This window comes from Mesoplodon densirostris, chromosome 3, assembly GCF_025265405.1.
Source record: "Mesoplodon densirostris isolate mMesDen1 chromosome 3, mMesDen1 primary haplotype, whole genome shotgun sequence".
Classification (NCBI taxonomy): Eukaryota; Metazoa; Chordata; class Mammalia; order Artiodactyla; family Ziphiidae; genus Mesoplodon; species Mesoplodon densirostris.
Genome location: NC_082663.1, coordinates 77,985,395 through 78,012,631, shown reverse-complemented (window position 1 = coordinate 78,012,631; position 27,237 = coordinate 77,985,395). Strand labels below are relative to the sequence as shown.

The following is a 27,237-nucleotide window of genomic DNA, read 5'->3' as shown; positions in this document are numbered from 1 at the left end:
CTACCACTCCATACAGGTTCATTTTCTCTGCAATTTGAATAGGCTGTGAGCTTGGCTGAGGTTTGTTAAGAAGGCTGCAAACAGCCCATGCTGCTGTGCCTGATGTGAGTGTTCTTAGGGCACTGCTCCTAACCCTTCTGATCTGTCAAAGGCAGGATGTTTGCATGACCCCAACCAGCTGGCTCAAATTCCCAATTATACTTTGGTTCAGCTAAAGCTTAGCAGGCAGATGACTTTCTAGTTTTCAGTATTAGAATATGTACTACCTGAGGACCTTAGTGAATAAATAGTTAACTTTCTCAATTTTGTAATGTATTGATATCATTTACACAATACTTTTTTTGAGCACTTACTGAGTACCAAGCAGTGTGTTAAATCCTGAACACATTTCAACTATTTAATTGTCACAGCCTCTCAGGTGGATGCTCTTATCATCCCCATTTTACAGAAGGGAGGATATATACCATGCCAGAGGTTATAGGACTAGTTAGCACCAAGGGTGGAATCTGGCTCTTAACTACCATCTGACTTAAATTACCTTAATTTGGCAGCAGGGGCCACAGACCCAGAGAATTTAGATGATCTGTGCAGGGTTATAAGAGTCTGGTGGGGAATGGGGATGAGTCACATTTTATAAGCATTGCTGGTTAGTTTGTGATGCAGACGCTCTTAAAACGGTTCCTTCTGCCAGCCTAGGTGAGTTCTTAAACTCTCATTCCTCATACAGTTTTAAAAATCATTTATATACTTAGAGAAGTGTATTTAAATTTTTCCTTTGACAAAGTTACTCCATTTTTTAAATAGCTGTTTGATTTCTATGGCAAGGCTGAATTTTTTACACTTGTTAGTAGCAGTTCTATTATTCATAATGTGAAATCTTGGGAGCTCTCTGGTGTAGACTTGGTATTTTCATCTGCCTATTATGCTTGTTACATTGTATTATCCAAGTGAGATTTTTAAAAAGTTTCTGATATTAAATGGTGATTCATCCTTTATCATTAAGGCAGATAGGCCAGTTATTTCTGACAATGTAGTGAAGTTCATTTTGCTGCCTTTCTTTTTTAAAACTTTATTTTGTCCAACCTAACAATAATTTCACTGGAGGAGAAAAATTAAAATTGCCTCATTGACAATGTAGTGATATCAGTTTTTCCTTCATAGAAATTAAACAAAGTAAAAATCTTAGTGACTTTCCAGGGGTCGGTTGTGCTTTTAGAAAAATGCCTAACAAGTTCTCAAGTTTTTGTTTTCAAGACAAATCTTTCTGTTCTGAAGCATTTAATTGTGTGCTTTTTTGAAGTGCAGTATGGATAAGAGAGTCCATTTAATGAAATTCAGAGTTGACTCATCTTTTTCTTCTTCCTTCTCTCTCCTCCAGCTCTTTCTCTTTGTTGTCTGGAACTTTGAGCTCTACATGATACCAATGGTTTTGTTGTTACTATTGACATGGAACTACTTCTTGATAATATCAGGGAAAGATAACAGGCAACGCGATACAGTAAGTCTCTACTTTCTCATTTGCATGTGTTTTTATTCTTATTCCTAGTCTCTCCATCAAGATCAACATTGAATTCGGTTTTGCAAACCAGAAATTCTGTCTGTAAATACTCAAGTTTGGAGGAAAGTTTTATCAGTTCAAAACTAACAACTCTTTGGTCCTAACACAATAGAAAGTATTCACCTATTTCTAGCATTACTCATTTTGGTAGGAACTAAAATTGAGAGCACACCAAAGAATGAGTTATGATTTTTAGGTATAAGTCGGTTATTCCAAATGATTATTTCTTTTATGCTCCTTACTTGTTATTATGTCTTAATGAATCCTGAGTTAACACATAATATCACAAAATTATCTATGGTCAGACCAAACGACTGTATTTTATTTAAGACAGTTCTCTGTGGTCTGTCATTGGAGGGAAGGAAGACTTGATGGTTGTTGGCCTAGAAAAGTGCATAAAGTACCTTAATTCAGTGTTCATTCACTGACAATAACAAATACCCTTCTCTGTGTCAGGGGTGTATCAGGATACTGGCTCATGGGTCAAGAGCTTTCATTTAACCTAAGGAAAGTTATATTGCACTCACTTGCCCTCTCTGGCATTTTTGAAGGTTTTTAGAATGTGTGAGACAACCTTTTCTCTCTCAAAGAGTTTTAGACTGAGAAGCAGAAGCTAGCCACATTATAATCACGTTTGTTATTCTCCCACCAGTCTTCCTTCCCCTTAGGCTATCTCAGTTACTACACCCCTAGCAAACATACAGCTTGAAAAACTTTCCCATATGTAAATAAATGGGAGGGGAATGTCTTATCCACGTAGAACATTTGCAATTTTATAATTCTGTAGACAGCTGTTGAGAATAATTTAAGGGTTTGTCAAACATAAGGATCTCTTTGGTAGCTATTTGTCCTCATCAGATTACACTGATTTTTTTTTTTTTTTTTTTTTTTTGCCATTAAGGGCCTCCATTTGATTGATAATCAGGACTTTTGCGAACTATTGTGCCCATAATGATGCAGGAAACAGAGTTATTTGATCATAAGTTTAGTAGTATTATATAATACTTTGTTATAATAGCATCATAATGATTGCACAGACATACCTATGACATAAAAGAATTTTCTTTTTAAATAACTCAAGCAAAATATACTTTAAATGGTTACACAAGCAAAACAGACTTCTTCAAAATACTTTTCTTTATCATCAAAATAAAAGAAAAATCCAGATGCACAACCACCAAGTACCATGGCAAGGTTGCCAACAACACACCACGTTTATTTCCCTATGTTATTTGATATATTTCTGTCTCTCTCATGAGATTATAAATCTGAGGTAGGGAACTGTTCATCTTTGTACTTGCCACTGTCTCTAGCGCGTGTTTTGCAAATTAGAGGTGTTCAAACATGTTTTTGTAAAGTTTATCAAACCAAACATGAGATTGCTGTTAGAGATTTTAATGGTTAGGCAGCATCAACAGACAAGGCATTGTTGTTATTCTTGGCAAGGATTTATGGATATATATTTAACTTGCACACTGAGAGACAAGCCCCAAATGCCATAAGGCTTGGTGTCATGGGGACTAATAGGCACTTTTGTCAATTAATCCAGGATGTTTTCTTTAAGAAGATAGGACTCTCTGAGACAAGTCCTTTTTGTCCCATTTATTTCCAGGAGGTTGTTGAGAGAGAAGAAAATCTACTTTTTAAAAAAATTTAATTAATTTATTTTTTATACAGCAGGTTCTTATTAGTTATCTATTTTATACATATTAGTGTATATATGTCAATCCCAATCTCCCAATTCATCCCACGAAAATCTACTTTTCATTCAGTTGCCTTGAGACAAATCTGCAAATAAGAATGTTTGCAAAAAAAGTGGTAATTTAGTTTCAGCTTCTTAATCCTATGAGGGGGCTTATCTTCAATATTTAGTCATTGGTTTGAGTATTCTTAGTAAAAAATTCTGAAACTATAGACTTTGCTTGTTATTTTCTTCAGAATATACCTGCCTTGGCTGGAAAGGTCCACTTTTAGAGGAAAAGTAATAATATATTATGTATCCCCTTGTACTTAAAATTCTCTGAGAATTTATATAAGCCTATTGAAAAGTTAACATATTATTTAAATTTTTCTACTGCCCTTTTTCCCCAAAAATATAACTCTGGTATAGTACTTACAAATCCTTCCTGTGGGCATATCTCTGACTGAATCCCCCTTTTAGCCATGGACAATATTTTATTCCCCAACACAGGCCACTGTGAAACATGCTACAGTCTGATTTCATGGAATGCCAAGTACACCCCATAACTCCCAGTGATTGCCTTTTATTTGCCCAAAACACACATATCCACATATTCTGTTCTTTCCAGGCACCAGAGCAGCAATCACAACGCTTCATTCAGCTTCTCATTCACTGGCTCAGCTGAGACCTTACGTAACTCTTAAATCCAATTTGTCTAATTATGTGTTTTCTGCCATACCCAGCTGTGCATTTGAAATGGTTGCTCCTTTTGAAAAGAAACCTGGGTTATACTTTGCTGGTTATAGATTGCACACACACACACACACACACACACACATATATTCACAAGCACATATATGTAAATTAAGAGAAGTGTTTAGAGGGGTTGCTATGCTGTGCCTAACTACTTATCTACTGCATAGTGGATAGCCCTGGAAGAATGGTACTTTGCCCTAAGTCCTTATTGGTATCCCCAAAACAATGCAGAATTTTTCAGCATGTGTAAAAACTTTAGGGAATCTCTGAAGTGCATTAATCACACCATTGGCTGATTCCAAATCAGGAAACTTTCTGTTTCAGGAAAAACGGGGTGTGGGAGGGCGGTGGATATTCTGTCGCACACAAAAAATCATCTGTACATTATTCAGCTGAGAAAATTCAATTAGGATGAAAATTATAAAAGAAAAACAAATCAAAACAAACTTCAGGTTTGTGTAGCAAAAGAGAAAAGAAAATAATATTTCCATGACATAAGAAGTTGTAAGAGAAAAGGAAATAAATACTGTAAAAGATAAAAAGTACGTAGTTGGGTAAAAATTCTGTCTTCAAAATATTGGTGGATAGTTGAGATTAATACTAAAATAGGAAAGGACTTCTTTGTCTGTTTATTGTTTATTAAGGAGACCATTTCCTTTTTGGAGACTTAAAGATCACAGGAACTGAAACCCCCTACCTTTTCCCCACCATGGTGCCTGTTCTAGTTTAATGAAAAAAATGAGATGTAATCCTTGCCAAGTAAGTTTTGCTGCATATAATGAGCTGAACCCGTTGAGGACAGGATAAGGAAACAGCCGTTCCTGAGTCTAATGCTGTAGACTTAGAGATGCACATGAGAAAGAGGTGTGGTTAGCAATGGTATTTCACCTCTGCTGTTTCTCAGTCAGACTTGTTAAAAATAAGCAATTCTAGATCTAAATCTATCTCTACTTGGACCATGACATTAAAATTTATAGCACAAGAATTGTTAGACTTTTCCAGAGAAAACTATTTAATACAAACTTCATTCAGAAATGTCTGTGGCATGAATGTCATACTTCTCTTGTTTTAAGCCGTCACTCCAGAACCAGGGGAAAATCACCCCTGCACTGCCCATTGGGCTTGTACCAACTATCCACATTACAGTTACTAGAAACTGAGATTTTGTAAGAGTAGATGCCAGGAAGTGATCTTTACTTTGGAGTTAAAATTTTTCGAATCCTCATTACACCCTGGGCACTATGTTAAGCACTTTCTTTTATCATGTCATTTAGTTTTCTCCCAGGAGAGAGAAGATGATTGTGTCAGCCCAGCCCATGTGTTGGAGCCTCCTAAATCAGGTTCTCTTCTCTGTGACAAGGAAGGGAACATACGTGGACGAAGCATGGCTACAAGAGCCCTTCCTTGAGAGAGGGGAAATCAAATCTCAGAGGATGAAAGAAACAGGTTGGCCAAAGAAACCAGAGCTCTATTATACTCTCACTGAGACAGGTATCATCATTACTACTTCACATACAGGGAAACAGGGTAGAGAGGTTAAATAGTTCCAAAGACACTCAGTTAGTTAGAAAGTGCCAGAGTGGGTGTTAGGATCTGTCAGCCTTTCTGAAGTTTGCACTCCTTATCACACCACTCAACTACATTTCCTCTTGAGGCTATATTTTGGTCCATCCCAGGTCTCCCTGGGTACCTTTTGAGCACATTTCTCCTTAAAGCTTCAGAATGGTCAGTAGTACTAACTCTATCTTGAAGCAAACAGATTGTTGGAAAACCCTCATATTCCCCACTCCACCCCCATGTCCTCCTCACCTCTCATTCAGGAAAATGGAGCAACTTGAATGTATCAGGTATCCTGCTAAGCCTTTTAGAGACATGGTCTCCTTTAATTCTTCATAATAATTTTTTAAGATTATTATTTGTAACATCTTTATTGGAGTATAATTGCTTTACAGTGGTGTGTTAGTTTCTGCTTTACTTCATAATAATTATATCAAGTAAATGATTCTAAATGGTTTTATCCTCATTTTACAAAAGAGGAAATTCAGAGTCAAAGAGAATGATGAATAACAAACTCCATAGAGTAAGTGGGGCGCAAACCCAGCTCTGCCCTATTATGAAGCCTCAGGGTATTTTTGTGGTACACATTTGGGCATGCCTTTACCAAGGCATCCACTTTTTAAGTGTTTGGAGCCTTACCTGGAATCCCAGGTATCCCCAGATTCCTTCCTGTGAGGTAACTGGTGACCTCTCAAGAATGGGTACTGATCACCTGTTTGATCCCAGGTGACCCCATTCATTTCAAAAAACATTCATGACCAGGAGGACTACCTTCCATCCACCCAGGTGAGCATGGAAGAGTAAACCAAAGCTAAAATCCTTCACATTAGTGAAGAAAATCTTTGAATATCTTTGACATTCAAAAATTCTTCAAGCAGTGCTTTTTAATTACATTTTAAAAGAGCATTCATTTTTACTGTCATGCTATGCCTCCCACTTTACAATCTTAGTTGCCTAATCAATGGAGGCATTAAAAGACTGAAGAGTAGGCTAGATCAATGAAATCATTCTCTGACTCATGATCTCACTGTGATATAAATTGAGCCCAAATCTGTCTGCTAAAATACTTTAGGAAATACTGAAATATTTTGTTAGTTCCCTCACATGGCAAAGCCTTCCATGCTTCTTTTCCCCTTTAGAATAGCACTGACTATATTTGTTGTTGTTGGGACTATTCCACTTAGGCCCAGAACATTGATGTCTAGAAATAAAGCTTGTAAGGAGAGAATTTCCTTTGCCACCATAAATGCTGTTGATTGGACAATTTAGGATCATCCACCAAAGAAACATCTGTTTGTTTGACCTGATTTCCTGTAAATCAAACTCATTTATTATTTTCTCAGCCAGTACTCTCAGTTCCAAAGAAGTTGTCCTGGTGGAATATTTGAATAAGTAGACTATTGAATAAATGAAATATTCCTAACAGGATCTGGAAAGACTGGCCAAACCTGAGCCGAGAGGAGCGGACTCCATACGAAAAGCACTTCTGGTGCGTGGTCAGACTCTTGGCACTTCAATAAGGGCTTTATCGTCCACAGAAAGTAGCATAGATCAGAGCCTCCTGAGTTTGCATCTCAGTACCAAAAAAGACCATGTACTTGCTCTTAACAGAAGCAGCACTGAGTCATACAGCCTGTAAACACATCTAAAAATTGATGATCACTCTTTTCTTTTTCCTGCTTATTTCAACAAATTTTCTCCAATTTTTAAGAAGGTCACCAGCTTGCAAAAATGTGAGGAGGACCATGAAAAGAACCAGACCTTTATTTTTCCAACACAATCACAAGCATAAAGAGGTAGAAACCAACAGCCAATCAGATGTCAGTAGAAAATTTCATCCCTTGTGACCCTCTCAAATCTGTCCAACCACTTAGATGTGCCAGATTATCACTCAGTCTACAGACTGGTGCCCTGTACACTGATGGCCATCACCTCATCAGGCTCTGGACATACCCCAACAGGATTTCCACATTTTTTCCACTCTTCTCAAGTGCCCCACTCCCACCACCATGCTACATTCCCTCTCTCTCAGGTGACCAAGCCCTTCTGCGTTGCAAATTTTCCTCGAGCTCCACCCCCTGAAGCCCTCTGAATTTGTTCCCAGTTTAGGGTTGCCAGATTTAGCAAGGAAAAATACAGATGCCCAGTTAAATTGGGATTTCAGATAAACGACAGGAGATATTTATATAAAAATAATATTCATTATTTATCTAAACTCCAATTTAACTGGATGTCTTGTATTTTCCTGACAACTTTCCCCAAAATCACAGCCTGTATTCTTACCTCAAGACTTGTAGGAAGGTGATATTTCTGAAACAAAATGCTGATTTTTTTCTCTCTGCTACTTTTTTCTTTCTGTAATATCTTTGAGCGTGGCCTAGAAGATTCCTCATGTGTATGCCCCACCCAAACCATATAGCTTCAGCTTTATCTCCCCTGTATTCCAGCAGGATTGTTCGTTTGTGTGTTTTTTGGTTTTGAGAATGGAATGTTTAATGAGCAAAAGGTGGAGACAGTGGGCAGAAGGGGGGAGGTACAGAAATGAGCCAGACAGTGCCCTATTCTCTTTTGTCATCTCTTTCACCCAGAAAGCAACCATTCACCACTTGGGAGAGCAGGAAAACAAAGCTCAGAGAGCTTATGCCACTTGCAAAGGCTCACACAGCACGGTGGGACTGGAACCCACTTCCAACTGGTTCCCAGGCCTGTGTTCTCTGCCTCTCCTCCAATGTACCCACTCCACAGGCCCAGGGTGGGCAAAGACTTGGTCCACATAACACAACAGAAAGCAAAGAAGGAAGCAATGATGCTTCTCTCTTTGTATAGATGGGGAAACTGAGGTCTAGGATAAGGCAGTAACCTCTGCACTGGCAGTGAGTTTGTGTGGGTGGTGCTGTGTGGGACAGACGTGGTGACCCAGGGAAGGGCAGTGCAGGCCTGCTCTTGAACTTAGTGGAGGTGCTCGTGCTGCGCCTGGAAGCCACATGGGCACCAGAACAGATGTGCAGCGGGCCATCTGGCACGATGTGTGGCACTGTGCCAGGACAGGTGGCTGGAGCGCTTGAAGTCTTTGCTGCAGGAGCCACACATCGAAGGGGTTGAGGTCAGAAGGCCTGCCCACAAAGAGGTGGGCACACTCCCTTGCGAGGGCCTGGCTCTCCTGGGGCGCCTTGCTCTGGCATGAGCTGCACCGTGAACTTGGAGGAGACCCTGTGGGTGTTGATGAGCAGATGGGAGCCTAGGCGTGCGCAGGTCAAGGCCCCGCAGTGGAGGAGGAGGTCAAGTAGTGGTCTTCTGCCATGGGGGAAGGGGAGCTTTGAGGGATGGGGTCTTGACATGGTCTTGACAGAGGACCCAGGGTGGCTGGGACAGGTCTGGTGGCAGCAGCAGTATCTGGAGCCGAGTGTATTTGTAATTTCCCAAATAGTCAATACACTCTCTCTATAGCTTTTACTCATTTCTTAAAAAAAATATGTTTGCAAACGTAAGGTGTAGTTCTTGCTTGTCATATATATTTTATTTTTTACGAAAATTGGATCACATGAAAGGTACTGTTAGCATACTTACTTTGAGTTTCCCTCAAATTACTGGAAAACAACATGATTTTTAATGACTGAATAATTTTCACCATATGAATACTTTATTTTTTCTCAATGAAACACTCATTTTAGAAATGTTTGTTGCCAGTATTTATGCCATCTCAAAGAATGCTGCCAAGAAACATCCTAAACAAATCTCTGAGCAGGTCGTCGGTAATGTCTTTTGACAAAGTCCTTGAAGGAGAATTTCTGGGTCAGAGTATATGCATTTTGAATATTTTCCGTAGTCAACACTGATTTGCCACCCGTTAAGGTTATAATATTTTATATATATATGCCTGGGTAACCACCAATTATCTTCATCATTTCTCCTGGCGAGCCATCTCTGACTTCCTGCCCATTCTCACCCACCCCTACCCCTACGAACCCATCTCTACCATCATATACTCCAAGAGCTTAAGTGAACCCTCCCCTCTCAGTTCCCATATCCCCCTAGCTGTATTATAATGAAAAGCTCACTGGGGGTCTTCTTCACCTGCCCCAGACTGTTCTAACTGTATCTTCCATCTGTGTATCTAATCCCAGCACAGAACAAGATGTCTCAGATGTAGCAGCACAGTAGTTGCTCAAAAAATGTTTAATGAATGAATACTAAGTATGTTAATCTGATTGTTTTTCCACATCAAAAATTGTCTAATTTTCATTCAACAAAAATGTATTGAAGGTTTGCAGGCACTGTGCTAGCTGTTGTCCAAAGATGATTAAGACCTGGTCCCAGTAAATCTATTATACTTCAATAAAAATAAAAGAAAGGGAGAGAGAGAGAAGAGAAGGAGAGAAAAAAAGACCTGGTCCTTGCCCATGAGAGTTTGTGCTCTAGTGAGGGAAACAAACAACTAAGTGGAATACGTGGGTATAATAGGTGCAGTGATCGAGGTCTATATACGAAATGCAGAGCGTGCGGCCAAAAAACATTTAGATCATCCCAGATACGTGTGCGTGTGCTGCATATATAAAGAAAGAGGGTCTACCTATCTGTGGCCACAGCTCTATTCCACCCTTCCGTCTGTGCCTTCACTCAGTAACTCCATGTTTGCCTTTAATACTTCAGTGTATTGTCTATCTTTTTACTCTATTCTCAAACTGCAGCTCAACTTCAAATGGGAAGATGAGTGTTACCTGTACGTGACATGTCAGTTCACATAGAGGAAGATGTAAAAGGAAAACAGTTCTATTTTTAAAAGTCAATATACTAAAGATCCTCCTGTCTAGAAGGCAGACTTCTTTTGCTATAGATCTATTAGGACTCAGGAGAGATACTTAGAATTTAAAGTTAGTGGTAGTTGCTGCAGAGGACACTTATAGTTACTCTCATACTGCAGCCCTCACCATCTTCCTGAATCACTCCCACCTTGCTCAGATTCCCCAAAGATACATATGAGAATGTAACAAGGTAAAGAGATACTCTTCATTCCTATAGAGGACTTCTGCCCTAAACCCAGCTCTTTTTCCACCAAATGAATTGTCTTGGCAGCCTTGAAGGAAACCTGAAGATCTTGCCCCCATAAATGGCTGAATTTCTCTTATTTGAACCCCAGTTGAATCCTGGATCCCCAGGAACTCATTGGAAAACCAACTTCCTAAACTCTCCTCAAAGTCTCCCATGGATCCAAAGTATTCACCATCTCAATGGTTTTCCAAAGTGTCCAACCCAAGCATCTACCCATTTGTCAACCAAATGGTTTTATTATTTCTGTTCCCTTTCCAAAAGGTCTGCCTCCACAATTTTGTCATTTCTTTCGTTGAAGAGTGGGACTTAGGTGAGGAGAAAAAGGATATCCACGGTTTGGGTCTCACTTCTCAGGGTGGATGTGTTTTCCCACCTATTTCTAGTGATGTTCTGTTGGTTCTTCCTAAATGATTTTACACCCTCCTCTTGGTAGATAGCCAAAACTCCTTGACACATTATGGTGAGGGAGATAGCATGTAGGACCAACAGAAGCACCTTCTGGCCGACTCATGATCCCAGGACTAGTTTGCATCATGCCCCGGGTGGTGGGGTTGTTTTAGCTGAAGGTTTCATACAATATTTGTGGAGACTTACTGTCCCTAGTCCAGAAAGGGGACAAGAAATGGCAAGACTTCAATTAACAAACTAAAAATAGAAACCAAGTGATATGTCTTTATCTCCTTGTGGAAAAAGTTTATAAATCAGAACCATTGTTGGGAATCCAATAAACCTGAGAGTTTTGTATTCATTTTTTTTTAGTGTTCCATGAGTTAAATTTATTAAGAGCATGTAATTTTAAAGCCTTTCTATACATGGAACTGGAGTAGTATGTGCAGGTAACCAAACTAAAATTTGCCTTCAAGGGCATTTTCTTTCATGTGTTATTGAATTTATTTCATCATTCAAGAAAAAGAAAATAGTCATGATACCATATCACTTATTTTTAAAACAATAACAATATTCTGGTAACATGCTTAAATGAGAGACAGTTCACCCAAACAAAGTTTCCAGATATGTTACACTCCCATGGGCAACAGCAGAAACATGTTAAAAATGAGTGTTGCCACTACCACTTTACAGTTGGTAGAGGTTAAGAGTCCAAACTTTGAAATTACAAAGACCTGGCATTAAATTTCAGACCTTCTACGTATGAATTTGTTCATTTCCCTAAGCCTCAGTTTCCTCACCAGTAAAATGGGGATAATACCTACCTTTGTTGAGGTCTTGTGAGGATTAAAGAGACAGCACACTGTGTTAAGCATATAGTGAGTGCTCAATAAATGATAATTAGGCACCTGATTATGTATAAAACAGGGCAAACCAGTGGGGGTAAAATGGGTGTTTAAACATAGTAGAAGTAACCACCTCTCTTAAACAGTTCACTTATAAGAACTATTGAAGAGAGTGGTTTTCCATGGCCATTAGTCCTTCTTCGATTTGAACTTGTGGACAAAGATAGTAAAATTGCCACAGAAAGATTTCCTGTGTCTGTAATCCCCCTGCTATATATATGGAAGTCCCACAAAATGAAAACTACATTTTTATCAACAAAAAAAGCTGACAAAGAAATTTGAACAATCCTCTACAGATTAAAGCTACTTGAAAACTGAAATTTATAGAAATACCAAAAATGTATGCCATTTTACAGATCATATCCATAGATATTTGGAAGAAACATTTTTCTTGATTATCGTAATACAAATCTCCACCAGGCACAGGGCATAAAGACAAAGGCCAGCAGCACCATGAGCAGAGAACAGGGCATTTCCTTCCCTGCGACCATCACTGAGTCCATAGCAAAATACTCTTTCCTAACAGCTTCACTCTGGATGTTGACTAAGAGAAGGAGAAAGGTAAACCTACTAGCATGCCAGGCCTGGGCACAGGGACTAATTTTAATAAATCAGAATAGAACATAAAAATGTCAACTTAATCAAGCATTTAAATTTTATTAATCAAGCCTAATTTTTATGAGTGCAAATAATCACTGAAGCTGGACAAATTTGTTCTCGATTGCATCAGAAACATAATTTTAATATTTAATGGACTGATGAATTTAAATGGAGAATTATCCTTATGAAACATGCTCCTCATAATTTGCCATTAAATGAGAAATTTTTAAAAAATCAACATAAATCTTACATAAAGGTTATTTAACTAAATGTTGGAACTATAAATATTATAAATACATTAAGCACTAATTTAGAAATCACACAGTACACTACATAAAGCTGAAATGATAAGTGGACCAGGCAAGCTTTTCCTAGAATAAGAGCTCTTGTGTTATATTGTGGGAAACTCATGATAAAATGGATACAGAGGTTTTGTGTGAGGTTTCCTGAACATCCTTTTCATGCAGGCTTTTGTGCAACAATTCACCATTCACCACACACATTCTTTCCCGTTCCAATGTAGGTCTAAACCCACATAGGCTGTCTTTTGGGAGGTGATTATTCTTTACAGAAAAGGTAAAAAATATTTTATCATTATTATTTATAGAAAAGAAATACAAGGAAAAAACTGAAGTTTTCTCTGATTTTTTGACATTCAAAATCTGCTCCATTTTTAAAGTTAGACTTTCTGACATAATGTTCTCAGGCCTCAAAATATTCTAGGCACAAGGGAAAAAAAAGAAGAAGAAAAATCAAATTAGCATCAGAATATTTTTCTCTTCAAACGTCCACCTATTCTTCTCACCCCCTCTACTACTCCCAATTACATTGCTTAAAATAGGCAGTAGCAGTGAATTTTTGTAAAAAGTAAATCAAACCTAACAGAGCACTATGGTTCAAAAGTTTGCTCATATTAATCTCCAAGATTAATGGTTTTTTGTTTTCAAATTCTATTCTTTAAAGGTACCTAATCTTCCCGAAGTGTAGCATTTACCTTTATTATATCTGCTAAACTATACATTTACCTGAAAAGAACTTCTTGCCTATTGCTCCCAAACATATCTGATGGGGTTAGAGTGAAGAACATTTCTGAGAAGACTGGAAAAGACTGGAGATCATAGCAGCTCCCTCCCCCTGCTTTGCAGAAAATGTTTTAAATAGATAATGTGGACTCTTTATTAGACACTTTAAAAAAATTCCTAAGGTTGTTTTTAAAACCTGAGACATTTTAAATTGTGCCCTTTTTGTTACAAATTTATGCTTCTGGAATGGAAACTTGGTTTTATAGAGAGAGGGTAAAGCATATAGTTTTCTTTTTTATTTGAAATCTGTTTATTATTAATGAACAAAAATGTTTTGCTTTGAAAATATTAAATTTTATAAAATAGATTAGTGGTAAGTCTAGTTATCTTTCAATTTCATTTGCAAAGCACATTAAACAATTCAATTTTTTGGCCTTTTGTATAATTTTAACCCGAAAAGTAACATTGCTTCAAGAAAGCATTAGTTTTTAAAAAGCACATTGCAAGTTAATAGTTGACCTATTTTTTCCCTGCTCAATCAAATTAACATGCAATATTGTAAAGATGCCAAGATTAGAATTTTCCCTACAAGCGAAAATACAATACATTGTGAAGCCTTTAGATGGAGACATAGTTCAAATAAACACTAGAATTCTGTTCACAGTGCTTTGTTTAAGTATAAAAATGAACATTTAAGAATACTGAGAAGGAAATATGAAAAGAAATTCATTTAAGATGCTTCTACTGATTACAGAATTTATATTGTATTTAGCCTTTCTTAATGGAAGGGTTTTTCTGCATATTAAGCTGACAAAGACTAAAAGGTTACATACTCTTGGCCAGTAAAGTAAATTTACTGTCCTTGCACCTTACAGCAAAGCATATTATACTGCAAATAAGAATGCTGTTGTTGGTGATGGCAGAATTCAGGCCGTATGTAATCAGTGGCATGCATCAAAAGTCATCTGATAGCCACATTAAAGCCACGTTTCCTATTAAGAATCAGACGAAATTATAACATGGCACTTCCCAGAATGAGCCAAGGAAACGCATTCTTCAAGAAGAAATAATTGTATTTGAGTGTCTCTGTAAAAATCCGGAAGTCTTTTAGCAGTAAGTAATAATGCTTTTCTTTTTAGTCTGCCTTCTTTTGTATTGCAATACATTCAGCTTCACTGGCAAGCCTATCACACCAATTATTATTACATCTAGTGGTTCAGTTGTCCTGATGACTACTGTAGCTGAAATACTCCAAGGTCAAATTCTTAATAGCGTGAATCAAACTAAGCAGCCATCATACATGCAGTTGCTTTTGAGATAGACCAAACAGTGTATTCCAGACCTGGTTATGGGTTTTATTATTCTTTCAGATGTGGAGTCAACTATACGTACACGTTAACTGCACCATTCATTTTGCAAAAGTTCCTTCTCAAAAATCTTGAGAGGTGCAGGTGTCCTGTGGTGAAAATGACAGCACAGGCGCACCTATAATGATCTTATTGACCGCAAAAGTCTTCAGCCCAACCTCCAGTGCTTTTCAGTGATCCGACGTAATCTGAGTGGTTGGTTATATGCATATTCTCAATTCACAGACTTTCAATAATTTCATATGATGCTTGCACATGTAACACATCCATTGGCACACAAATGCCTGTTCTGCTTGGTTTATGTACACATAAAATAGTATAAATGAACTCCAGACCATGTTGAAGCAAACTGCTCTACCCAAATTCCTCCATATCTCTAGAGTGGAAATAAGCATTTAGTTTGTAATGTATCCAAATATAAGCATCTGTACACATTTGGATGTTCTATGAATATAACATTAAATATGAAACTTCTTTCTTTTGTGACAGTTTTCTTTCTTTAATTTTTTAACACTGCAGTTGCACATCTGGACAGCAGTGATTTCTTCTTTAATTTAAATGTGTTGCTTTTTTATAGACCGTTTTGAGTAAAGCGATTTGAATTGTGCAACTATTCGTTCTGAACATAGAAAAACATCCATTTAATTCAAAGATTATTTCTGAGGGAAAAAGTAAACATATAAAAGAAACTGGTTTGTGTCAGCTTTGGCTTTCCAGGGTTTTTGGCTTTGTGGTACTCAATACTTATCTTACAAAGGTAACATAACCAAGATTTTTCCTTTTTTGTTTAAAGAGATATAAATAAGTGGAAGGCTTTAGCCCTGGGAAAATCATAATACAAAGTGTAGGACTTATTCATGGAACTTTTAACCCCCTTTTGTCATTTTAGCTTTCAAAAATGCACCCTAAATTAGTATTAAAAAGCAGGACTTAGTATCCACTGTCCCGTGATGAGTTTAATAGTGAAGTTTACCCGAATCTACTTTTCCTCATCCTTTTATTGTTTTGGACTGCCTTTTCTGCATCCTGCTGGTCCCCTCCCTTATACATCTTTGTCTAGTGGAGTAATTCTAAACATATTGTCATATTTTTGTTCAGATTACCAGCATCATTTTTAACATTTTCAGCCAAATAAAATTTTATTTCCTTGCAAATCATAAAGCATTTAGTTGTGTCAAATTATAATTAAAAGTCATAATATTAATAGACCTCCTATACAACTGTATAAAACATACAGATTCTTCAGATGCAGTTTTGCTCCATTTTGAAAATGGATTTTTAAAATATACAGCTACATATTATATTGTATATGTTAATGACAAATGTTCAGCAAATGTGGACTATGAAAGAAGAAATATTATGCTTCTAAAAATAGTGTTATCTGCTTATTCTTTGGCTATAATGTAGCTGGAACACTGCATTTGGGGCTGTCTACGTGTGTTTTTTAAAATGTCATCTTTATTAGTATTACATTCTAGGAATAGTACCAAGAATCAGTTTCTTTCAAGACCTTCCTCCAGTGTGTGGCATATAAGTCTGTGACGGGCGACATTACAGAAGGTCATGTCACTTTTAACTGCTTGCATTACATCTTTCTGATTTCCCTAGTGCCCTTCCTTTGTTTGATTAATACTACTTGCTTTCAAGCAAGGTATCAGAAAGCATAATTTGGAAAAAGAATTCTAGGGCCAATCTGAGATATTCCCCCTTATGAAAAGAGGAAAAAACCCAACTTTGTAAAAATGTATCTTTTCTAACACATTCATTTTTGTCACTCTTCATTTTTTTCTTTCTCAAGGAAATCCCACAGATGCGTTGTTATTAAATTATTGCTGACAACTGTTTGGGCAACTTGACTTTGTATACTTGAAAACAAAACTATGTAGCCTTTATTTGGTTTTATTTGAAGAGGAAAGTGCTGGAATTTGAGACTGGGACTCCTTTATTTTATTTGTTTCCTTAGTTAAGTGTTAAACTCCAGCCCTCTTTCTAAATAGTAGGTGTTACTTGAGTTCTCTGGGAAAGGTTGCAATTTTGTGCAATCCTGAAATGCACTTCAGTGATATATACAGTTTGTTTTTAAAAGCTCAGTTTGCAGTTTCTGTATTCATTGCATTTGTCCAGGGCTCATGTCTTAGAGCACAGCCCAGCTTCTGAGACACTGTTGCCTTTAAAGCCATCCATTTCATTGGACCCTTCAAGCCTGAAAATTAGTTGTGAAACCATTATCATTTTAATTATCCACCACTTTACCTGTGCCCCTTTATATGTTCCTTAGTGTCAATGAAACAACCAGAATTGTGTATGTCATTCAGAACCCTGAATATTTTGCCCAGGAAAAAATATATATATCATTTAATTTCCAAAATTTAAGGTTTAAATATTATTAAATTGATGTTATTTCTACTTTTATTAGTAGCTCACATTTTTTAGTACTTCGGTACAGGAACTGTGCTGAACACTTTAAACACATTGTCTCATTGGATCCCTAATCAACACTGTGGGGAAGGTGCTATTATCATCTCCATTTTCCAAGGCACCTTAAGCTTCATCTGAGCAAACCATAACAGTGGGATACATTCTGAAGCAGCTTAAAGGCATCACTAGGAAACCACCTGTATTATAAATCCTCACTTGTAGATGTTTATGTTGTAACGTTAAAAAGTCACTGGAGGAGGGGAAAAGCCCTCACTCGGGTGCTACAACACAACACAAAGGCCTCTCGCTAACACAACACTTTTCTGCCAAATGTAAAAGCAAATAGTTGTGTTTGGGTGATTCTGGCTGTGCATTTGTGGGGCAGTTGTGCATAGCCAATTACCCACTTGTGGAGGGTGGGAACAGTTTGGGTTGTGCAAATGAAGAGCCTGATTCTGTAGACCTCTTGAGTCCTTCTTGAAAATAGGATCTGCAACTGATTTGTGAAATGCATAAATTAACTTCTTGGTTTTTTTATGGTTCAATAATATTTTGAATCTTTGAAAATTAACTTAAAGATAGTGGAGATCTCCAAATCTTAATGTAACAGTTAAATATCCTTGCTTTCTATTGCCAGGCAAATCTTTGAACACAGTTTGAATATTTGCTTTTATTCATCTGCATCATTGATTGATTAGGTATAAGTCTTTGCAGGTGAGTTAGTTGAGTTCTGTGAGATAAATGATAGGCCCTCTACCAAAATGCATGTTCAAAGATTTGAAGCATAGATGAGGTTTTCCTCTGTTCAGTCTGTCAACAAATATTTCTTGAATACTTATTATGAACTGCTAGGCACAATCTGACACCATTCTGCCTTCCTTGCACTGTAGTACGATGGTAAGTACTGAGGAGGAGAGATACATAATACATTCTTAACAATAACCACCTAAAATATTGTTTAATTTTTATGTATAAGAATAAAAGTGTAATATTCATTTCATTTTCCATATTTGATATATGATTCTACCTGAGTAGTTTTAGGAAAAAATTACTTAGTCTAATATATATCAAATAATCATATTGTATACCTGAAATATATATAATTTTTATTTTTTAAAGATAGATAATGACAACCTTAAAATATTACTTAATATAAATCTAAAATTTATAACACCATTTTATAAGAGGTACAAAAGTATAATCATTAAAAAAATCACGTGAGAGGTCAATCATTTTTTTGTTTTCCTTTTCCTTTTTTCCCTTTTTTTTTGGTTTTAGAACTGGGCAGGGTTTCAGAGCTGGCTGTGCTATCCCATAATCTGGGTCTGAGTTCTAGTTTAGCTACTTGCTGTATTAGGTGAATTCTTTTGATGCAACACAATGTACTGAAATATTGTGACTGCCTCTCCTATTTCAACCTCCATCACAAAGGTCCCAGTTTGGAATAGTCTGGCATACAGCACCTCAATTATACATTGTCACTATTGTTGTCTATATATTTATGATATGCATGCTTCAAATTTTCAGGAAGTTAAAAGTCAACATGAAAGGCTATCTGATAGCCCCCATTTAAATTCTATTGGATTACAAGCCTCTTGTGGGTTTACATGACTATAGATGAAGTATATGTGTGTTATTCATCTTTCTATTCCCACAGTCCCTAGTACTGTGTGCCTTGGACAAGGGCATTTGTAATAAATGCTTATGGAGTGTCTGAGTATAGTTAGAATGTCAAGAGTCCTTCTTTCCTGCTGAGGCTGAACTACTTTATATGTCCCCCAAATCAGTGTAAACTCTAACCTGATACTGGAAACAGAACATTGCGCTACTCTGATTCTTTTGAAATGCTGAGTGTCCAAATGAAAGACCACCAGATTCTACCACTTAATAGAGGATTTAAAGTATGACATTAAATTAAGAACAATTTCCCAGTTTGTCAGATGCTTTTAGTTATATATCAGTTCATGAGAGCTAGAAGTTTGTGTTTGGGTTCTTCTTTTAAATCCGTTAATGCTTTTAGAAACTTTGAGAAAAATTATTAGGATAACTGAGTGTCCTGACATATTATCTCAGTTTATGTAACTCTTTGTTTAGTAAGTCTTAGTTCCTGAAGTTTTCATTCATAGCATATTCCTGTCTCTATCCTAAAGCCACGTGAAAGAAGAGCTAGCTATCTCTGTCTTCTAAAGTTAGGAGCTTTGGGAGAAAGGTTTAAAAATATTTGATAACCATGATTCTGTCAAGTTTATTCAGAGATAAAGATACTAGATAAAAAAAATAGAAGCACCACAAGAAATTATATCAAATGGCGTAAATACAGTTATAAGTTAGCACTTACCTGAATAAGAGCTCCCCCCAGAGTTTTTAAATTTTTGGATTCCATGGAGTGTGTGTGTATAAAAACATGATAAAACACCTGAAATGGGGTGGGGTCTCATTTGTAATGCCTGTAGTTATATATTGATCCAGGCAAGGGGAAATTATTTGGCAAATCCAAAATGACTATACCATTCTGCTGAAGTAGGTAAACCAGGAGCCATTAAAAAATACATGCGTGCATATCTATCTACATGGTTATATATACATAATATACACATTTGATTATTGAATACATCTCTTCTTTTCTTTCAGTAGTAATGTTCATTCTCATAACGTAATCCATGTGTAAAATCACAGAGAATTAAAATTAGAGTTTCAGGTAATCCACAAAATGAACAAGTAATTCAGAGATGATCAAGAGTTGACACTATATGTCAGAATTAAAATTGGAGCCATGAAAGATATTGGTAGCTTTATGCCATAGCTCACCAGCATGAATCAATGAACAGGCACAGATTTTTATCTTAGGGTTTGGTGACAAGTAAATTAGAAATAGCAGAGCTGTTTTCTGCTTAGTTATCTAGCTCCAAATTTAAAGTGCCTAATTAATATAGACAGTGGAGTAGGTAAAAAAAGAAATCTCCTGATTTAAAGCATCCTTCAAATTAGTGTTAGTTTACCTTATGCATATTTCCAATTCTTTAAATTGTCACAGAACATTTCACACAAATAGGGTTCCCCTGACTGGGATTCAGTTCCCTGGTGTTCATCAATTAAAGGCATAGCATTTTCCTAATCCCTCTCTCTAGATCAGATATTCCCTCTCAGTGCGTCCGTTTCAAATGTTAATAAAGTTTTCACTTCTAAAGGGTTCAAAATGACAGAACAAAATTCTCTCCTTTAAGAGCATGAAAACGACTTCTGTTTCTGTCTGCAGGTAGTGGAGGACATGCTAGAGGACGAGGAAGAAGAAGATGACAAAGATGACAAGGTAATTATCTTTCCCAGCACTTGGGTACCTGGGGATGGGGAAGTGTAGACATGACACTGTTTTCACAGACAGTTAAAAAGGAGTTGAAGTGTTTGAGTCCAGAAAATTGGACAGTGCTGTTTATCATCCTAACAATGCCACTGCATGTTGCAAAGAGGGAGAGAGGGCTATAAATTGTCTTCGCTTTTGTCCAGAGCTGGGTCAAATATTTTTCTGCCAGGAACAAAAAAAAATAATTCAGCTTGTCTGGAACTTGATAGCTCTCACAAAGATAACGGCAGTGACAACTGTTTTTGAAGGGCAAAAATGTGTCCTATCTTGAGTATTACAAATCAGGCTACACTTGGGGGGAAGAGAGGAGTGAAAAAAATAGCAGCCTGCATGTGTCAAACATGGATATTGTCATCTGTAATTTTCCAAGAATTGCCCAGCAAAAGAACACGTGTGCGGAGGGCTCCAGAGGGCATTTAAATAATCCCAGTGCTCACTGCCCTGGCTTAGACTTGGAATGGCCCGTGGCTCCTTGGTCAGGAAAGTCTGTTCAGAGAGGCTCGTATTTCAATTGCTGGTTGGCTTGGGGTTGGTGACCACAGTAAATAACAGCTACTTTCTGGGATTGCTTGGATTGTTTGTCCTCTGGGGAGAGGGGACAACTGGAAGGAAGAATCAGAATGGCCTTGCACCACTGCAGCAGTGGCTGAGGCTGGAAGAACAGCTTTCTATGGCAAAGAGGCTAGTGATGCTGGTTTATCATCATCTTTGGGCACTTCTAGATCTAAAATCCAAAAAGTCTTAGGGTGCGATTGAGGCGGGGGAGTGACTGAGGAGGGAGTGAGAATATCATTCATTATTTCCACATTGTTCAGTCTATAAAACCAGATTTTGACCTTCATGGAATCTATCTGACTTCTGTTATAGTAAAGCACTGAAATTTTTTAAAGAAAGGAGAAAAACAGTGTACCTTAATTTATGCCCTTGACCTTTGATTCCAGTAGACATGTACACTTATATCTCAGTATAAGAATTTGAGTGCTGGAAGCAAGCATTGGAAATGTCAAAAAAATTCACAGTGATTAGTTAACTTCCCAAATGATTTTTTTCCTGACATATTCAATGCTGGAAGGAAAACAGAAACATACACGCACACACACTTTCTCCCTTCTACTGCTATTTCAAACATTTTTAAATTCATAGAGTTTTTATGTGAGATTTTTCTTCTGGACATCATTTAGTCATTAGCAACATCATCAAACATAAAGTAACAAAATCTCCTTTCTGCAAAAACACATATGTGCTTGTTTTTAATGTTGAATAACATGAGCATACACTTCTGGCAATAAATGATATGATTTATTGTTAAGGTCAGTTGTAGAGCTGTAGAGAGCTTGTATTTAAACTCAACATGCCAGCTCTGAATCATCATTTCTCTGCTGATAAACACTGAGCTGCCATCCATTTATGGCCATTTTTCCTTGCTTGTTGCTGCTTTATTATTAAAGCCACCTTAAAGGTCCATTCTGGTGGCAGGCATTTCCCGAGAAATGTTAGTAAGTGGAAACCCTTGGTGAAGTCTAGTACTTCAGTGCCCCTGCTTGAAGTCAACCTATATTTTTTTAGCCAGTTTGTTGATATTCTATACCACTAATCTCCCTTTTTGGTCATCTTTTAATAGAGAGGGTGTTAGGAGTGACACACTGTTAGATGTTAGCACACCTGGTTAACCAGTTCACCAAAACATAGATGTCAAGTAGAACATGCCAGGGTGGAAACAACCCCAGATCTCTGGAGTGGCATCTGTTGTTATCCAGTGTTTGGTTGTCTGAGATTGACACCCTGGTTCTAACGTATTTTCAGGTCTCGTTACCAAAGTTGATTGAAAGCGAGCGCTTAAATGACTGTGTGAATTCAACTGTATTCTTCTGTACAGGATGCCGACAAACGGTGTGTTTTCCATATGAAAGGATTGTGAGCTGATTTTCATAAATCCAACCCTTTATTTGAGTGATATATAAGGTTTTGCTTTTTTTCACTCGTAACGCAATTGATAGTATAAAAATCATATCTGAACAAAAAGAAAATTTCAAATGTAATAATTTACAATAGACTTTTAGGGACTTACCTCATAGAGGGAAGAATCTTAGAGTGGAAAGCTTATATTCTGGAAATACAGTTTTTAATATAAGAAATGAAAACATGAAAGGATCCTTCAAGTTTCTATTTACCAGTTTCCGTCTCTCGACTGGCTCTCGCAGTGGTAAATGTAAGTCTTGGCTATCAGATGTGTCTGAGTGGGAGAAGGGTAATTTCCTACTTTAAAAAATTCATTGGTTCCTCTATTTAAAGTTTGTGTATAGAGTCATGCGTAATGGAGTTTCATGAGAAAACAAGTGTGTTTTTTGCCATACGAGCAGGTACTGACCTCTAGCTCTCATTACTTCTCTGTTTTCTCATATGGTATAATAGTGGGGTCAGGTCAGTGGGTCCTCTTATAGGATAAAAGTAAAAAAGATTAATAAATGTGCCAAAGCCTCACTTTAATTGAACCTGAAGCATATGTTGCAAGTATGTAAAATACGTCCCAGATGTTTCACCAGGGCTAGTGTCTTGGCTTTCCCTGATTACCACAAGGCAGCTATTAGTCCTATAACCTTTGGACTTGGGGGTAAATGGGGTATTACGTGGCACAGAATGACAGCACCTGTTTTCCATTCAGCAAAGACCCCTGGCAGGCTTTGCCTAAGCCCATTCATATGTTTTCACTTAGCAGATTGTTGGGCGATTATGAAAAGTGTCTTTCTTTAGAGCCAGCATTGATATTAGTCACTCAGAATGAAAGGACAAGTCATTGGCTACTTGACAAGGTCCGTGTGAGCAGAAACTGAAGTTGTTCACTTCTTTTGAGCTTGGAGTGTTTTTCCTCAACATAATTACATAGATGGCATATATAGACACAGGTATAAGAAGTTGAAGCAAAGATGATAATTACTTAACAGAATAGTTTTGTAATAGCTTTTCTTTAGTACTGACTTTAGCACCTGGGAAGACTTTGGTTAACGTTGGTAAAAACAAAGTCATGATTTACCTGGATTCCCAGATCTTGAAGTTTTTCCACATTATGGACTATGAGTATTTTTTCATAAGTTCTTCCTTTTTACTAAAACAACTAATCATTAATCAGGTGAGGGTTTGTGATGCTCAGACTTATCCTTTATTCTAAGAATCCATTGTCCACATTTGCTTAAATCTAAAATTAGGCGGCTTCTCTCTTAATCCAATTCCATGGTTTTCACAAAGGCAGAGAATATGGGTTTTAAATGGTGAGTCTTAGTCATAAATCATTGACTTGTTAATATTTTCACTTATATCTGCATTATGTAGTAGCTCTAGGTTAAGCTGTGCTGGAGATGAAATTTTTCTTGAATTAAATGTTAGAAAGACATCATATTGAATTCTCATTTGTCTTTGTTGTAAGCATTCTTTCAGCCATCAACCACAAAGTCACAGTTTGATCTGATTTTTTTACCTGACACCAAATTCTGCCTTTGTGGTTAATACAATATCTTTATAAATAAGGCTTAGATAAATTACCTACGTGGAACTATCAACAAACCATATAATAGTGTTTTTCACCATGTTACATATAATAATACAGTGGTCAATCTGCATAATCTAGACATCTAATTAATGAAGATTAGCTTTTGTTTTGTAGCTTTAAAAGTTTAAGCATGCTTCCCGTGTTGTGTCCTACCCTTATAATAGGATCCAGCTGCAGTATCAGGAAGCAGCAGATAGAATGCAGGTTTTCCTCAGGAAAAACATGGATCCAAATGCATGGCATTCTAGTAATGTTTATAGAAAAAAGATATTAAAATGTTCAGACATTTATGCTTACATTGCTTCTCTTTTTTCTTCAGCCATTATGTCAAGCTTACTGTGTTTCAAGATAAGTAGCTACAATGAATGAAATATATCTCAGTTACATCAGAACACAGATTATTTGCCTTAATTCTCAAGATCTGTATTTTCTGGTTTGATCCTCCAGCCCTAAACATGTATATAATGTACCCAAGATGCATACATCTCTGCATCTAAAATCAACTGTGAGGGGGGGAAGAAAGAGATAACTCTAATAAGTAAGTGGTATGAGACGAGCTTTTAATCTGACAAAACGGTATGTTCTAGTTATAGTCAATGAAATAACTACGTGGTGGGGAAATGGATTAAAGCTTTGGAGAAAGGCAGGAAAAGAGGAGACAAAAAAAAAAACTAACTTATCTTTAAGTGGAATACCATTGTATTAGCTTATTAATATTTTATTTTTTATTTTATTATTATTTATTTTTTATTATTTATTTTAAAAATTTGTGGTTAGTATTTATTTGTAGTATTATTGGTGTTATTGCTGCATAACAAATTATCACAAACTTAGAGGCTTTTTTTATTTTAAAATATTTATTTGCTAGGACTAGCAATAGTTCATTATAAAATATTAAAATAGGATTTCTGTTTCTTTTTTTCATATTTTAATTTTATTGGAGTATAGTTGATTTACAATGTTGTGTTAGTTTCAGGTGGACAGCAAAGTGATTCAGTTATACATATACATATAGTCAATTCTTTTTTAGATTCTTTTCTCATATAGGTTATCACAGAATATTGAGTAGACTTCCCTGTGCTATACAGTAGGTCCTTGTTGGTTAAATCTACCTTATATATAGTAGTATGTATATGTTCATCCCAAGCTCCTGATTTATCCCTCCCCACCTCGTTTCCCCTTTGGTAACTGTAAGTTTGTTTTTGGTATCTGTAAATCTATTTCTGTTGTGTAAATATGTTCATTTTTATCTTTTTTAATTAGATTCCACATATGAGTGATATCATATGATATTTGTCTTTCTCTGTCTGACTTTCTTCACTTAGTGTGGTAATGTCTAGTTCCATCCATGTTGCTGCAAATAACATTATTTCATTCTTTTTTATGGCTGAGTAATAATGTTCCATCGTATATAGGTACCACATCTTCTTTATCCATTCCTCTGTTGATGGACATTTAGGTTGCTTCCATGTCTTGGCTATTGTAAATAGCGCTGCAGTGAGCATTGGCATGCGTGTATCCTTTCGGATTATGGTTTTGTCTGGATATATGCCCAGGAGTTGGATTGCTGGATCATGTCGTAGTTCTGTTTTAAGTATTTTAAGGAACCTCCATACTGTTCTCCATAGTGGTTGCACCAGTTTACATTCCCACCAACAGTGTAGGAGGGTTCCCTTTTCTCCACACCCGCTCCAGCATTTGTTATTTGTAGACTTTTTGATGATGGTCATTCTGACTGGTATGAGGTGATACTTCATTGTAGTTTTGATTTGTGTTTCTCTAATAATTAGTGATGTTGAGCATCTTTTCATGTGTTTTTTGGCCATCTGTATGTCTTCTTTGGAAAAATGTCTATTTAGATCTTCTGCCCATTTTTTGATTGGATTGTTTGGTTTTTTGACATAGAGCTGCATGAGCTGCTTGTATGTTTTGGAAATTAATCCCTTGTCAGTTGCTTCATTTGCAAATATTTTCTCCCATTTTGTGGGTTGTCTTTTCAGTTTGTTGATGGTTTCCTTTGCTCTGCAGAAGCTTTTAAGTTTAATTAGGTCCCATTTGTTTATTTTTGTTTTCATTTTCATTATTCTAGGAGGTGGATCAAAAAAGATATTAGAGCGATTTATGTCAAAGAGTGTTCTGCCTATATTTTCCTCTAAGAGTTTTATAGTGTCTGACCTTACATTTAGGTCTTTGATCCATTTCGAGTTTATTTTTGCATATGGTGTTTGGGAATATTCTCATTTCATGCTTTTACATGTAGCTGTCCAGTTTTTCCTGTACCACTCATTGAAGAGACTGTCTTTTCTTCATTGTATATTCTTGTCTCCCTTGTCGTAGAATAATTGACCGTAGTGTGTGAGTTTATTTCTGGTTTAAAACCATATGCATTTATTAGCTCTCAGTTCAGTAGATCAGAAGTCCAGGTGTGGCTCAACTGGGTTCTCTGTTCAGTCTCATACTCAGGTATCAGTCAAGCTGAGTTCCTGTCTAGAGGCTCTGCAGAAAAATCCACTTTCAAGCTCATTTAGTTTGTTAATAGAATGAAGTTCCTTGTAGTTGGAGGACTGAAGCCCTTGCTTTCTTGTTGGCTTTCTGCTCTTCGTCTCCACTTTCCATAGCCCCATCCATCTTTATATCCATCAGTGGAGAATCACCCCTGTCTCAGATCTCTTTCATACTTCAAATCTGTTTCTTCAGGAAGACCCCAGTTGTTTTAAGGGCTCACCTGATTAGGTTAGGCCCACCAAAGATAATCTCCCTTTTTAAAGTGAACTGTGCCGTGTAACATAACCTAATCATAGGATAACTATCCCATCATATTCCAAAATCCCCCTCACACACAAAGGCAGGGGATTATTCAGGACATATACACCAAGAGGTAGGAATCTTGGCAGCCCTCTTAGAATTCTGCCTGATACAACCATCTAGTCCCACCCATGCTCTAGAACAAAAATGGAACAGTCTTTCCATTTTTTGTTTTGCTAGACCCTGATATAACTGTCCTACGGTAAAGAAATTAGAAAAGCCTGCCT

At 36.9% G+C, this 27,237-nt stretch overlaps 1 protein-coding gene across 5 annotated transcripts in view; it reads left to right on the top strand.

The window, feature by feature from the left end:
• MCTP1 (multiple C2 and transmembrane domain containing 1) overlaps nt 1–27,237 on the top strand; it is a 534,956-nt gene that overhangs the window by 435,220 nt on the left and 72,499 nt on the right. For 3 of the 5 annotated variants that reach the window (XM_060093161.1, XM_060093160.1, XM_060093164.1), the window contains 2 exons: nt 1,379–1,498; nt 20,557–20,610. In XM_060093161.1, coding sequence (XP_059949144.1) covers nt 1,379–1,498; nt 20,557–20,610 — 174 coding nt within the window. The remainder of the gene's footprint in view (nt 1–1,378; nt 1,499–20,556; nt 20,611–27,237) is intronic. The other 2 variants (XM_060093163.1, XM_060093162.1) reach the window with 1 other exon arrangement.